This window comes from Magallana gigas, chromosome 2, assembly GCF_963853765.1.
Source record: "Magallana gigas chromosome 2, xbMagGiga1.1, whole genome shotgun sequence".
Lineage (NCBI taxonomy): Eukaryota > Metazoa > Mollusca > Bivalvia > Ostreida > Ostreidae > Magallana > Magallana gigas.
This window is the reverse complement of record NC_088854.1, coordinates 9,782,936-9,798,590: the sequence shown is the minus strand read 5'-3', so window position 1 is coordinate 9,798,590 and position 15,655 is coordinate 9,782,936. Positions and strand designations below refer to the sequence as shown.

General features: G+C 39.7%; 1 protein-coding gene across 1 annotated transcript; it reads right to left on the bottom strand.

The window, feature by feature from the left end:
• Positions 1–164: 164 nt before the first annotated feature.
• Positions 165–13,116, bottom strand: LOC105338907 (myosin heavy chain, striated muscle). The gene is made up of 28 exons (XM_011444216.3): positions 13,097–13,116; positions 11,157–11,481; positions 10,895–11,038; positions 10,420–10,604; positions 10,153–10,270; positions 9,763–9,855; positions 9,082–9,145; positions 8,882–8,980; positions 8,591–8,694; positions 7,793–7,925; positions 7,419–7,687; positions 7,104–7,274; positions 6,644–7,015; positions 6,303–6,508; positions 5,931–6,188; positions 4,993–5,814; positions 4,616–4,850; positions 4,358–4,524; positions 4,125–4,203; positions 3,265–3,510; positions 2,956–3,152; positions 2,724–2,856; positions 1,982–2,632; positions 1,618–1,878; positions 1,271–1,510; positions 981–1,181; positions 705–872; positions 165–498 (listed from the first exon to the last, which is right to left on the bottom strand). The coding sequence occupies exons 2-28, from the start codon at positions 11,352–11,354 to the stop codon at positions 484–486; spliced, it is 5,829 nt and encodes a 1,942-aa protein (XP_011442518.3). The 5' UTR covers positions 11,355–11,481; positions 13,097–13,116; the 3' UTR covers positions 165–483.
• Between the last annotated feature and the right edge of the window lie 2,539 nt (positions 13,117–15,655).

The window sequence follows — 15,655 nt, the reverse complement described above, 5'->3', positions numbered from 1 at the left end:
AATGTGAACGTATATCCATTTTATAATACTCAGCATACATGTACAATGTATGTCACAATTTTAGCTGAGATTTTCAAAATATGGATCTATAGTTTATTATGGTCAATAACTTCCATTCAACCTAGACCTCTTCGGTAAATCAAAAATAAAACAAAGACACTGGATTGCAGATACAATACAATAATTTATTTACTGTAAGTATCACAAAACAGAACAGCCGCATCTGATTGGCTGCTATTCCGTTTTGATGATGGTTGTCCAAAGACGGAACAATCAGTCAATAAATAACACACAATAAATAGTTAATTGTCTAAATCACAAACAACACATCAATTCGTTATTGGACGAATTTCACGGCTCCTTGCGGAGCATGTTTGCGACAGAAGAAGGAGAGAGATGTTACGCCTTCCGATTGTTCCTCGTTGAACGGGTGTTTGGTAAGGGGCTTTCATTGAGAGTCCTTTCCTATGGTCCGAGATTCGTTTATTCGATTCTGGACTGTAAAAGAAGAAAAAATAGACAAATAAGAATTTTCATTTACATATAAAAAGGGATTTTATTTTTTCACAATTCATGTGCTTGATTTTTTTTCAATTCCAAGTAGTGAACAAATAGCGATAGATATATTCCGTTTTCAAGCATACTAATGGTGGATTTAAAGGAAAAAATAAAGTTAAACGAACTGATAGATTTAGATTACTGACCATGGATTTGGAGGAAACGGTGGTGGTCCTCTGTACAGAGGTGGAGCTGCGGCTCTTGGCGCGCAGTTTGGACATGGAGGTCTCGGCGCTGTCGGCGCGCTCCTCGGCGTCTTCAAGCTCGTGCTGTACCTTGCGGTATTTAGCCAGGTTGACGGCGGCAATTTCCTCCTACAAACACCAGTGATGAATATAAAGATCACGATAATATAACAGAAAGTTTGTACATTTTTTTGGTATTTTGGTGTCTATCAAAGTTTTGTGAAATGAAATACTCACGGCTTCCTCCACTTGGCGCTTGTAGGTGAGGACCTTGGACTGCAGTTTCTCAATGAGCTCCTGGAGGCGTTCCTGGTTCTTTTTGTCCTCATCAGCCTGGAAGGCAAGTTCCTTGAGGCGGCGGTCGGCCTTGCGAGCGTTCTTCTGGGTCTCGGCGTGACGGCGCTGTTCGCTATCCAACTCGCTCTCGAGTTCTCTCACCTGAAGTAAGAATTGTATAAATATTGCTTACTTAGAATACCAGCATAATGCATAAATTAAGACTTAAATCACGCCTGTTTTGATCTTACTCTGTTCTCGAGCTTGGCAATCATCTTCTTGCCTCCCTTGAGGGCGGATGCCTCGGCCTCGTCCAAGCGGACCTGGAGTTCCTTGATTTGGTGTTCGAGTCCCTTGCGGAATTTCTCGATTTGGTTGCTGTGTTCCTGCTCGGCGCGGAGTTCCTCAGCAAGATGGCCGGCCTCGGCCATTGCTTTCTTGGCCTTGTCATCAGCAGCTCTGATTTCATTGTTCATCTCCTCAAGATCGGTCTGCAAATATAAATTTATGTATAAGATTTGTCATGATCGAATTCAAGTCAGACGCTTAAGATGGTAAAATTTAGGTCAAAGTATGTTTTTCAGAAAACGTAGCTTACCTGCATGGCCTGGACGTCTCCCTCCAGCTTTCTCTTCTGTGCCTGCAGGGAGGTGACCTGAGCAGCGAGCTCATTGACACGGTCATTAGCCTCGTGCAGCTCAGTCTCAGCGGATTTTCTTGCTCTTTCAGCGGATTCAATAGAGGAACGCATCTCCTCTACCTCACCCTGCAGAATCATGCAGCGGCGCTCAGACATGGCGTAGGCTTCACGTGCTTCGCTATGGGAACGCTGCTCATCTTCAATGGAGACTTGCATTTCCTAAAGAAATAAATCAAGTATAATTAATTCATATCACTCATAAGAAGTATTTTTTATTAAAGATAATTCAACTGAATAAGATACTGGTAGGATGAACACGTACTCTGATCTGCTGCTGGTAGCGTTTGACGTTCTTCTCCAGATCAGCCTTGGCGCGGTTGGCGGCATCAAGGGCGACCTCCAGTTCGTTAATGTCTTGCTCCAGCTTCTTCCTGATCCTCATGGCCTCAGCCTTACCCTTGGCCTCAGCCTCCAGACTAGCTTGCATGGAATCAAGGGCACGCTGGTGGTTGCGTCTGGTGTTGTCGAATTCCTCTTCTTTCTCTTGGAGACGTCTGTCAATCTCGGTTCTGACAGTGGCGATCTCAAGTTGAGCACGCATGACTTTAGCTTCCTCCTGCTCAAGAGAGCTTTCAGCCTCTTCCAGAGCAGCCTGGAGCTCCTCTTTTTCCATCTCAAGACGGCGCTTGGCCTTCTCGACCTCGTGCACACTTCTTCCGCCCTCACTGAGTTGGTCGGTGAGTTCGTGGATCTCGTCGGCGAGATTCTTGTTCTCGCGTCTGAGGGACTCAATGGTGTCGACGGATTCCTCGAACTGAGCCTTCAGTCTGAAGGTTTCAGCAGAGAAGCTGCGGGTTTCTTTGTGGGCGTTGTCAATCTCAATTTCCAGACTCTTCACCCTGCTCTGCCATTCCTGGACGGTCTTGTCGTAAGCTCTCTGTTTTTTCTCCAAGTTGTTTGCATTGGAGTTGGCCTAAACGTAAATCGAACAAATGATTAAATGTTTTGCAAAATAAACGCTTTAAAGATCAGTTAAAGATTTTAATTTTAAAAGTGAAACGTACTCTTTCAACTTCAATAACCAGGTCTTCCATCTCCTGTCCCATGCGGAGTTTGACCTTCTCGAGTTGACTGATCTTGGCATTAGCAGCCTCAAGATTCTGCTCGGCCTCATTCAGTTTAGCCTGCATACGGCGTCTATGATAAAAATAAGAGATAAATCATTTTACTTGTTGTTCAAACTTGTATCGTTGATTTATATTGTATGGTGTTTTAGGTTTTGTTGAGTCGGCATACCTCAACTCCTCAACAGCCTCGGCGCTGGCACCACCACCGCTCTCGCACTTGGAGCGCCACATCTGAACCTCGTTGTGGGCTTTGCTGAGCTGGCGTTGGACTTCAGCCTTGGACTCTTGCTCTTCCTCGAACTGTTCGCGGAGAGAGTCCAAGTCGGCGGTGAGATTTCGGACTTCGGACTGCATTTTCTGGCGGATCTATTTAAAGACGAAAAATCAACATTTAGAGTATGCCTATATAACACTGTAATAAAAAAAATTACCCGGAAATAAAAAAAAGAATTTGAATCATTAATAATATGTAACATACTCTTGATTCCTCTTCAACTGAGCGTTTAGCCTCATCCAGCTGAGAAGCAAGAGAAGATTTCTCCTTGGTCAGTTGACCAACACGGCTCTCGGCCTCTTCCAACTGGCGAGTAAGATCGGCAGCCTCGCTTTGAAGCCTGGATTTGCCTGAATTGAGGTCAGCGATGATTCTGTTGGCTTCATCAATTCTTGAGTTGGCCTCGGAAAGTTGGCTTTCAAGCTGTTTGGATACCTTCTCGGCAGATTGCTGCAAATTTGGGCAATCTTTCATTTATAAGATGACAAACTTTCGTACAAAATTGAACCGAAAACTATCGTTGAATATTTTATGACTTTTTTTTCAAAAATAGAATACCATGAACTGTTAACACATAAATGAAAATTATTGTTATTCTTATGAAGATTTAACGGAACATTAGTGATAAGGAAGAAAAATGTGCAGTTATTTATCATTGCAAAAATGATAAAAATGATAAAATAATGAAAAGAAAATTTAAAACAGCAGAAAATAATAAAAAGAGTTCATTCTGTGTACCTTATTTTTGTTGACAATAGAAATCTGTGCATGAAGGTCGTCAAGCTCTACCTTCATTTGTGCGGCGTCTTTTAGAGCTCTAGACGGAAAGAGAAAGAAGGTAAGGAAATAAGTGGGGGTGTACAAATGTTTTTATGATGGCTAGAGTTTGTTAGGTAGAGAGGGAGTCGTGATATTGGTGGCGAATGGTTGTGTTTTTGTTCTGTGGTTTTTTTTAATAAAAGAGTGAGGTGTTCCCATGCTCGGGCACCGAGTCCCAGTGTTACAGTGAGGGAGCAGACGGCTTGAAGAATGACTAGACTATGAAATAGTCATTCTGCTATTACCTTCTGCTTAATGACATGTTGGAGCTGACTTTGCATGTCATCAAGCTCACGTTTCAAATCTTTCTTATCCTTCTCCAGTCTGTAATAGTTTGTTCATTTAGTTCCATTGCACACAATTATACAAGTATATTTCCTTTATCTTTTACCCGATATTATTTAATAATTACTTGAAATAATATTGTTAAGTTATTATTTATAACGCAGATAACTGAAATACTGATATGTTTCCGTACTTAGCCTTGGCTTTGTTGAGCTGGTCGATTTGGTCTGCCATCTCGTTGGACATATCCTGCTGCTTCTTGCGGAGAGCAGCGACCTGTGCCTCACCAGCCAAAGTCTGCTCCTCCAGGTCGCGACGCAGTTTCAACAATTCCTGTTCTCTCTTTTTGTTGAGGTCGATCTGGAAGAGAAGAAATTATGGTGTAAAATACAAACGCGTGCCTTTAGCAGACCGAACTCCATGTTTCGAGACGTCTGATGTTTCTACTGACCTGAGCTGCTGTTGCACCGCCAGCCTCATCCAGACGCTCGCTCAACTCGTCCAGCTCACGTCCGAGCTCAATTCTCTGTTTCTCAGCCTTGGCTCTGGCGGCACGCTCTGCCTCGAGTTCCTCTTCAAGTTCCTCGATTCTGGCGTTCAACTCCTTGATCTTGCGCTGGAGACCGGCGTTGATGCCCTGTTCATCCTCAATGCGAGAGTTGAGGCTGTTGATCTCGTTGTCCTTCCTATAATAGAAACAAATGAGCATGAAGAAAGCACTTGAAATGAAAGGTTTGAAAAAAGTGATTATTAAGTTCAATCAATAAATAATAGGAAACATTACTACAGATACACCTTATTTATCATAAATGTAAAAAAAAACCGTACTTCTTTCCTGCCTCCTCAAGCTCTCTCTTGACACGCTCAAGATCTTCAACAGCACCCTGTGTGGATTTAAGGTCCTGCTCAAGCTTGCGCTTGGCCTTCTCAACATCTCCACGGATCTTCTTCTCGCGCTCCAAGTTGTCTTCCATCTCATCAAGAGTCTGTTCAAGTTTCTGCTTGAGTTTGTTGAGGTGATTGCACTTGTCTTCCTCGGCCTGCAGGTCGGCGAGGGTCTTCTTGTGAGCCTCATCCATAGCCTTCTTGTCTTTGTTGAGCTTAGAAATCTGTTCATCCTGTTGCTGCATCTCATCGGTGAGGGTCTTAATCTGGTTGTCTTTGGTTTGTTTCTCTTGCTCAGCCTTGGCAAGGGTGGTCTCCAGATCCTCAATGTCTTTTTTCAACTCATCATTTTCAGCCTCCATCTTCTTCTTGATGCCCTCAAGCTCGGCGGCAGCGTCTTCCTCATCAAGGAGACGATCCTCGTATTCCTTAAGCTGGCTCTCCATCTCAGCTTTGTCTGTAATGAATTTCTCAAGTCGCTCCTCAAATTCAGCGATTCTGTCCTGCTCGGCTTGGAGTTCAATGTAGATTCTGTTCTTCTGTTCCATCAAATCAACGTTCTGTTCCTCGAGCTTCTTCTTGATTTCAGAGGTTTTCTTAAGTTCCTCTTCCATCTTGTGCATTTCTTCCAATTTCTTCTTCATCTCATCCTCAGCACGGGCAACGTTCAACATTGGCTTGACCTTGGCGTACAGTTTCCACCACTGCCAGTTTCTCAAAACGAGCCATTTACGGATGTTTCTCTGGATCATGGCAAGAGCAGTTCTGAAAAAGGAAACCCAACATTTTGTCTTAAGTTTAAACATACTTCACTGTAGAAATAAAATATACGAATATAACTTAATGACATAATTATTAGAATGTCCTAATAAATAGTTTACCTCTGGTCCTGCAGCTTCTTGTACTGTTTGCGCATCAGATAACCTCTAATGTGAGCCTGGAATCCAGAAATAATGGCAGACAAGCGTTCGTCACGCATTTCCTCAAGCATACCGAGTACACCGGCTTTGAAGAAGACCTTGGTGTTACCAAGACGGTACTCTGCGGGGTCGAGTTGCAGAGCAAGCAGAACCTTTTCAGAGACGGCCTTGCCATCAACGAAGCCTTGTGGAACAGCATTGGGAGCCAAGATGGAATATCTTAAATGAAGCAAAAAAAAAAGTTTTAATTTACCTATTCTCAGCTTACTGTAAAATAGATTCATTTATTGTATAATGATTGAATATATAAATGTTTGATCTTATTTTTGTTACCTCTGTTTGAATTCAGAGTAGATGACTCTGCTGGGGAATCCTTTACGACAAATTCTGATACCCTCAAGTACACCGTTACATTGGAGCTGGTTCAGGACCAGGGCGGCATCGATCATGCCGGACTGTTTCATTTCGTTGGGAATGATACAACGCACAAAATGAGGGTGAGTGCTGTACAAGTTCTTCATCAGTTTGTTCAAGGATTCCTAAAACAAAACAATATAAAAGGTTACGGCTGATAATATCAATACATAAAATACACATAACTTTTAGATCTGTATAATGTCTTTTGTTTTTTGTTATGTTTTTTATATTTCTTTTTTAAGGGGAATAGGTCTTACCCTGTGAACAGCAGAGATGGTCTGGAAAGCAGAAGACTTCTTCTTCTTCTTACCGCCACCCTCTTCTACGGGGGGTGCCTGGAAGAGTTCCTTCACAAGGTGTTCCTTGGAAGCAGACAGAAGAGTCACAACGTTCTCGTTGATTGGATCCTTGTTCTTCTCCAGCCAGTTGGAGATGTTGTATCCCACAGAGCCAGCGTAATGACCCAGAGAGAAGTCAGGGGCTGGGATTCCGGGCCTGGGAGACTTTCCTGGTTTGCCAAAGTTGGGTGATTTGCCCATGTGGTTGGAGTACAGTTTGTCCTTGAAAGACTTGTCGTCAGCCTTGGGGAACATGCATTCCTCTTCAAGGATGGACAAGATACCCATGGGCTGAAAGATTGTAAACAACATATTAGTTTATGTATGACCTCATCTTAGAGCACGTAAAATTTGGAGATGACGGACCTGAATACAATACCTTTTCAATAAGCTCAATACAGGCAGCCAAGTCCATACCGAAGTCGATGAACTCCCACTGAATACCTTCTTTCTTGTATTCTTCCTGCTCGAGGACGAACATGTGGTGGTTGAAGAACTGCTGGAGTCTCTCGTTGGTGTAGTTGATACACAGCTGCTCGAAGCTGTTGAACTATAAAACAAATTCACAATGTTAAGTAATGAAAGTTCTCCTTGAACTATCAAATAAATACACGTACTAGTACATGCTGTATCGTTATGTTACTTGATATTAAGGTCAGAATGGAAGAATATGCTAATACTTTAAATTACCAACCTCAAAAATTTCGAAACCAGCGATATCCAACACACCGATGTAATAGTTCCTCTTGGCCTTGGTGTCAAGAGTCTTGTTGACTCTCTTGACCAACCAGCCGAACATACGGTCGTACAGAGACTTAGCCAAGGCACCGATGGAGTTGATGACCTGCTCTTTGTTCTGTCCCTTGACGACAAACTCGGTTCCGACCTTGACCTTAGGCTTGAGCAAGCATTTAAGGAAGTCTCCAGCGTTGATACCCAACAAGAAAGCAACCTTTTCGGGCTCTGTAAAAGATAAAAAGATAAATAGAGCGACTTATTGTTACGGAACTTTTGTCAAAAAAAGACCTACATGTTAGGATTGTTTACTTCTTTATGACAAATTCTTACCAGCGGTTCCGTCCACCTCAGCCTGTTCACCTTTCTGTTTGAAGGTCATTTCACCCATATGCATGATGGAGGCGGTACATTTGTACATGCTTGTTTTCTCCTCACTGGTGAAGCCAAGGACGTCAAAAGCTTCCTGAATTACATGAATTTCAGTATTAATAATTAAGGTAATTTTTCAGGCATACATAGGGGTTTTACTTATTTTTTTTGCACTTGTTTGGATGTTGATTTGTTTCCATGTGAATGTTTTGATTTTAGAGGATTTTTTTAAAATAAGTTTTTGTCATCCGATACATACATCAGTGATTTTCATTTCCTCAACATCATCAATACCATCAGCAGTCAAAGCACCTTGGTTGATGAAGGAATAAAGAGCGGGATCGGGGGAGACCAACATTTTTTCTACAAGAGTAAAGTGGGGTTCAAGGATGAGAAGAGGAAACTGGGAACAATGTAGAATCAGGGATAGGTAATGTGTCTAATCGACAGAAATGGTTGGTTATGTTATTAAATTGAGAAGGGGTGAATAGACTTCTGGCTTTTGGAGAATGAAGCTGCAAGAAAAAGAGATTAGAATGGGTCGTCTACGTCAGAGAGGGTTCGTCGGGATAGGAAAATCGAGGAACTTCTGAAAGAAAATCCGGGAATTCGTGGAATCCGTAGTGGTTTTTTTTTAGTATATTGGTAATGAATTTCATCGAAGGGTATTGGATGAGGGAAAAGGTATTCCGCTGAAAGAAAAAAGGGGTCTATGGGGAGGTTTGTTGACTGTGTAATGCCCCGTTTAATACAACATACGTCGGTCATTTTCATTTCCTCTACGTCATCAATGCCGTCAACAGTGAGAGCTCCCTGGTTAATGAAGCTGTAAAGACCGGGGTCGGGGGAGACCAGCAGAACCTCTGTAAACAAATCGTCGTCACGTGTCATTTGACTTCAACATTTTTACAATTCATGGACACAAAAAATGACGAGCACAGGGGAAACACTAAACATTGAATTATGTTTACTATTATTGTAATCCTTTGTTGATTTCAAATAAATATGTAATTTATAATCTCGTTGAAACAGGTTTAGATGGTAATATACCGTTGAGTTCTGGAATGGCGTTAGACAACAGCTGGTAGAAGATGTGGTAGTTTCTCTCTACAGTCTGTTGGTAAGTCACACGAGATTTCTCAAGCAGGTCTGTAAATAAACAGTAAATTAAGTAAAGATGGAAAGACATTTTAGTTACATTTCTATTATATATTGTGTTTACTATTCAAATTGTCATTTGATCAACTTACAGGTTTCAATATCGGCTCCTGCAATTTTTCCAGTTGGGCCGAAGTGAATACGGACGAATTTTCCCTGTGTGAATTAAAAACGGTAAGTTATACTTGCATTTCTTATTTTCATTTTAAAAGTTAAATATGCATTACCAATACGATTATACTTTCTTTCCCGATAAATTCGATTCAAACAAAATCTTTACTTACAAATGACGACTTGTGTCCTCAAAATTGATAAGGAGGAATAATCAGGAGGGAATGAGGTAGGAGGAGCGGCTGAGGAAATGTGATCGGATATCTGAGGATCCAGATAATCCTAGTGAGGACGGAGAGGAGGAAAAGTGTTAAAACACACCGGTGGATCAAAGTGTTGTCCTCATTATTCTAACCCAACAATGCATGCAGTGTTATCTCACTTCAAAACGGAAAATAAATCAATAAGTGTAAAACAGTTTAATATGGTCAGGGGATATTGTAAAAGAATTCAATATTTTAGGATGGTTTGTGAGAGGTGTTTTGTCGGCGAGGGTCCGATGGGCAAAGGAATTCTCGTAACATGCAACGGAATTATTGAGAGACCTGAAAGTCAAATGATCGTGAAGGTTGATAGGACATGTAAGTCCCGGGTTTTTTTTTTTTTGGAATGGATTGCACCACAAACAAGGTTTTGGGTCTTTTCATTTGTTGGATACTTACGAAGCGGGAGGAGTTGTTGTTACGGACTGTCTTAGCGTTTCCGTAGGCTTCAAGTACGGGGTTAGCCTGCACGATCTGGTCCTCCAAGCTTCCCTGTTTAGTTTTGGATATAGGTCAAGTGAAAAGGGAAGCGGAAGAAGGGACGGAGTGAAGAGGGAAGTTGGTAATTGTTTTTGTATGAACAGAGGCAAAGTGGGTTGAGATAAGTAAGGAGCAGAGGTTTGGAAAGTAATGAAGAGTTAAGGAGAAGTAAAGGAGAAAAGAGAAAAAAAAGATAATTAGATAACAAGAACGACAATTCCGATAAATAAAACGCCAAGAGTTATTTTTCATCTTATGTAATGAAATATTTATTTCATAGAAAAATGAAGTAAGACACTGATAGATTACCTTCTTTTCCTCTTTTGGTTTTTCCTCTTCATCCTTCTTTTGCTGTCCAGCGGCCACAAGGGCGAAGTACTGGATGACCTTCTTAGTGTTCTCAGTCTTACCGGCTCCAGACTCACCACTGAAAACGACATTGATCTCAATAATTCTTCCAATGAACAGGGAAGATTTTTCCTTTGTAGTTTTTTTTAATCAATGAAATTAATATTGCTGTCATTGCTTAAAGAAAAGATAGGGTTAATTCATTTCTAAAATACAGTGATTACTTACGTAATCAACATGGACTGGTTCTCGCGATCCTGCACCATGAACTGATAAGCGTTGTCGGCCACGGCGTACAAATGAGGAGGCATTTCGGTCTTCCTCTTGCCACGGTACTTGTCAACAAGAGCCTGGCCGTAGATGGGGAGGCGTTTGTATGGGTTGACAGCCACACAGAAAAGACCGGAGTAGGTCTGTAGAAGAAAGAGTGAGAGATTAATTTTCTGGCAATCTTCATGACTCTAAACAGTTATACGGGCTTGGTACGTTTTTGTTACGGAATAGCCATTAACAATCCTTGATTTTTAGGCTTTAAATATTGGATTTACAATAAAATACGCTTATGGCAAAGTATTAAAATCGACTGATTTTGATTCGTTATATCCGAGAGAAATGTTTTAAGATAAAGAAAACTGACTTCGATAATGAAAATGAATTCGATATACGCGTGTTCTTTATAACCTGGTTTTACTGTAATACTTACGTAGATCAACATAGACTTGTAACGGGACCTCAAGTTGTGCAACACAGAAGCCTCATTCAGGTAAGTCATGTTGGCCATGTCATCAATTTTCTCGTATTTTGGAGGGTTCATTTGCTGGATGTCATCTTTCTTCACTGTGCGGTTCTAAGAATACAGAATGAACCATATATCTTGCAGATAAAGGAGCTTTGACGTTCTTTCGCACATATAAAATTCAAATTTTGATATTGACATGATATTTAGTTCTAGGGTGACTGTTTACCTCATTGCCTTCAATGGTTTTGACAGTGATTTCGTCTCCCTTGGTTGACTGGATTTCAGCAGCCAGGAATCCTTCCTTCTCGTCGGGGACCCAGCACATCTTCTTGCCGTCAAAGGGGACAGTCTGCTCCTTCATCAGGGCCTTCCTGTCCACGGCCAGGTATTTCATATCGGGATCGTTAGGGTCGAAAGCCGCCATGTTTGCTTAAATTGCAGAACAAGCTCCAACGTATGTGTAACTCAAGTTTGGCCGAAATCTGGCGAAAAGATGGAGTATGTCTGGTTTGCCGGACGCCTCAAACACAAACCACTGGTTGCCGAACAGCCTGCAAGTCAAATGAAGGTTATATCATTTTAAAGCGGTTTCGTAAAACAAAAACATGAATGCTCAAAATAATAGAGTAACATTGCATGGTTTAGTTGCAAAGCAAACGTGGAATAAAAAAATCAAGGTAATAGGGAATGGTTGGCTTTAAGAAATTATTGGGAAGTTGACAACACATTTCTCCACCCAACTGTAAATTCAAGTCTATCGCTTCACCTCTATATTCCAGCGCCCCGAGAAACAACAACTGATTAGGGGAGACCGAGCACGATACAGGGCATATTTATGGAGGTGGGGGGGGGGGGGGGTAACATCTGCTATGAGAAGCGATGAAGACTTGTAAAAGTAATAGTTTGCCTCGATCTGTGGGATTTCTGTTGCATTACTTTATTGTCAATGAGGGGGGCCGATGAGAGGGATGGTTAACCACACTTTGTGACGTACTTCTCTTTCGAATTATTCAATAAATCTTTATATTATCTTTGATTCGGCAACCTCTTTGTCAGACTACTTTTCTCAGTTTGTTCAAGCACTAACTTGTGATCTGAAGGTCGTGAGTTCGAGTCCGTCAGAGATATCTACATTTTTTTTTTATCTCTATGCGAAATCTTATAAAAATATATTTTACCTATACGACAAAACACTATGAATTTAGATTTTTTTTTAGAACAGTTACATTATTATGCTTTGAAAATGGTTTACTTCCATCTACATTAATACGCCAAAGTGCCCCATACTACCATACCACCTTAAATTTAAAAAAAAAATGTTCAAAGAATATTGATACATCCATATCGGTAGATCTTGAAAAATTCTCTATTATTGAAACAGTATTTTATTTTGTGAGAATAAAATAGAAACGAACATCAGACACGCCCTATTTTTGTTCTCTGCCTAATCTCAAGATTACAATAAAAAATTCTAAAGGTTTTGGGGTTATTTTATTATCATTCTTATCTATATAAATTTTTGCAAAAAATTAATCATAAAAAATATACTAAGTATATACATGTACCTATCAGTTTCATTAAGCTATGAATGTAACCACGTTATTCATATTTCCTAAAGAGAATTATTTTTGTTAAACGCGCCTGGGTACGGGGAAAATTCCTGTCCATTCACTGATACTTGAGCTCCCTATGACCGGAGTTATTCAGTGCTATACCGCAGTAATTATCCCATCACTAGACAGTGATACAGTGGCGGCGTATCCAAATATGGTAGAGGAATGTGGGCATCAAATTCTTACCTTTCCATACATCTACTCCAGTGAAAACAATATATACCCAAAGAACCAATGGATCACACAATAAGTTATCCAGAATTGATAAACTTTTTTAAATTACCAAACTAAGGAAGGTATAAGGAATAGGATGAAACTGTAAATCTAAGGAAGGTATAAAGAGGGAGTTTAAAGGATCACCTTTTTGTATTTTAAAAATCTGATTCGGGTGAAGGGTATGAAAACGGGTTTCAGTTGAATGTGAGGTAAGGATGGGAAAGGATTAATGAAGAAGTCAGGAGATGTTAGGTAAGGATTTATTACCGTAGTATGAGTGAATGCACACAAGGTAGAGATAGAGAGAAAAACAAAATCCCACATCCGATGTACTTACGATCTGAAGCTGCTCTAACTATTCTGGTTACACCCTTCAGTTTATATATCCCATCGCTTCACCGAAGCTAACAGTATGACAACGAGTCTGATTGGCGGGGGGCCGATAGAGCATCCAAATTGAGCCAATCAGAGATCGAGAGAGATCGACGGACAAGAAAGATGAAGATACTACAAAAGGAATACAGTTGCACAGATGTTTTGTGCCAAGACTCGAATATCGGTATGGAACCGGCTATTAATAACTTTGCATAATAAAAGGCCGGCGTGGGGGGAGAATGCAGGAGACATATTCGCTTATCAGTCTGGAGATTTATTTACATAATTAACGTTAATTTGATAAGGTTAAGAGTTACCCCTTAGCATGCCCTTTAATATGAATAATTTGTACATGCAGTGAAGATTTTGTTAATAAAATATAGCTATATACATGTATACATAATTTTTATTTTTTTATTATTTTACACAAAAATGAGGATTCCTCCTGCAGAATGTGAACAGAATAAAATCTAGGTTTTATATCATACTCATTGAAAACAAACTTTTTCTTTGCAGCCAGTGATTGTGATTTTGTTTTCCTGTGTGCAGTGGTTAATACAAGTGGCTAGATGAATTTAATGGTGTATTCATATGATATTTCAACCCTGAATTTATTTTTGATAAAATGACAAGTTCTGCCAACCCAAATTATCTCGGGCATTGATTATTGAATTGTCATTCTTCAAAAATAATCCTTTTCTTTGAAGATATATTGATTAGTATGGTGGAACGCTTACAGTTGTTATTTTTTTTTCATCATATTGTTCTCATTGTGGTAAAAGTGTTATTCATGTACCATTTTAACAATGTAAAAATGCTTATTTTTATGTACATTTAAGTCATGTACTCAGTATATAAAATGTTATATATTGTTATATATTTAATATTTGCATGTAATGTAACCAATATCCTCTATTTGCATAATAAGGTTTTATGCATGGTTATCAAATCGAGGTAGCATAGATTAGAAGAACATATGTCAGCAGTTCTATCCGGCTCGACTGGAATTCATTTACACTTACTTGCTGAAAGGTAGCGCCGACATGTGCATGCCGAGCAAGAGCGTGCACGTTCTTTGAACTACATGTGCAGACGTCCAATAAATCCCCGATTTTGGGATGGATTTGAGATCGAGTGGTTCCGATGAAAAATAAGAAATTGTTATTGAAGTTTATTGATTCCATCAGGTCACAGTGTTGAAATATTATAAATTGTTGAAAATAAAAATAATTGAAGAATCTTTAAGATTTATTAGAAATCCCCATAAATAATCTGTGCAGGGATTTTAAGAAAAATCGACAGAATTATAGATAATGATGCGTGAGGGAGACCGTAAGAAATGTCTTACTCATTCATAAAGTTGTACAATACGGGAGAACTACTCTATTTACTTTGTGATAGTTAGATGTGCTCATCTAAAACAGATGTTTGCCTGTAAGAAGCCCTCACACTTGTTCGCGAGCCAGCAGACAACAGTAGCAGCAGGAACACGTGTGCTTTGTAAATTACCAACAGATCTAAGTCACTCCTACGACAAATAGCGTAGCGCTGGCATTTCGCGAATTGTGCAAAAAGATTTTTCTTTGATAAGAAACCTGGACATCTTTTTCTTGACATTATGAGTTTTTGTAGAAATCTTATATATGCAGCGGACAAAAAGATTAAATGAATGTATGATAATTTGTAAAATATTGCATATGGATTGAGGGTGGGATGTGCTTGATTTCTAGTTAAAGGAAGTTAATAATCAATTGTATCTGAATTAAAATAATACCCTAATTATTATCATCTAACCTTATCAAATAAAACAACAAACAACAATCAAATAAAAAGAAAACTCATAAACTCTGTGATAAAACTGGTATTAAGGGAATTGTAAGCTGAGACCTGCGTCATAGGCATCTTTTTTGGCGTTCGGGGAACTGTTGAGTAAAACATTATCTTTTAAATGGCACATTGGCTTTGCGAGAGGCTTATTACACTAATACAACAACAAAACACATTGATCTTCGAAATTATTTGATTGTAATTAATAACATACACATAACACGTCTATTCCTTAAATTATTTCATAGCTGATATTTTACTGATTTGCATTGGAAACGTGAAGTATAGTTTTTCTTCAACAATTCATTACGCAAACAGTGAAATACATTTAGCAGACCATCCACCAATATCCAACAGAGTGTGAACGCTGCTCCCTGCGGGGGTGGGGGAAGGGTATCGCGCTGTATGGTCCGCTTAACAGATGTGTAATACCCCGCCAGGGTATCTTTTTAATCGTACCAGGAGTTGTACAAATGGAGCCGAATTAAGTTAATTGGATAAACAGATGATTTGTCTCGAGTATTTCCTTAATTTTAGTACATGCGTTGTGACATCCAATTTTTATGCTAATAAAAATACATTTTAATTGGGCTCAATATTCTTAGCCATTTGTAGGCTAAATCAATCTCTTTGAGAGGAAGAGCTGTATATGAAGATTTGATACTTAAAGTTAAAAGCTAAAATATCTGGATTT

Excerpts from the sequence above, each read along its gene's own strand:
- LOC105338907 (XM_011444216.3), bottom strand. The coding sequence starts at position 11,354 with ATGGCGGCTTTCGACCCTAACGATCCCGATATGAAATACCTGGCCGTG. Across the intron at positions 10,605-10,894 it reads ACAAGTCTATGTTGATCTAC|ACCTACTCCGGTCTTTTCTG; the intron begins GTAAGTATTACA and ends TTTCTTCTACAG. Across the intron at positions 2,633-2,723 it reads TGGTTATTGAAGTTGAAAGA|GCCAACTCCAATGCAAACAA; the intron begins GTACGTTTCACT and ends ATTTACGTTTAG.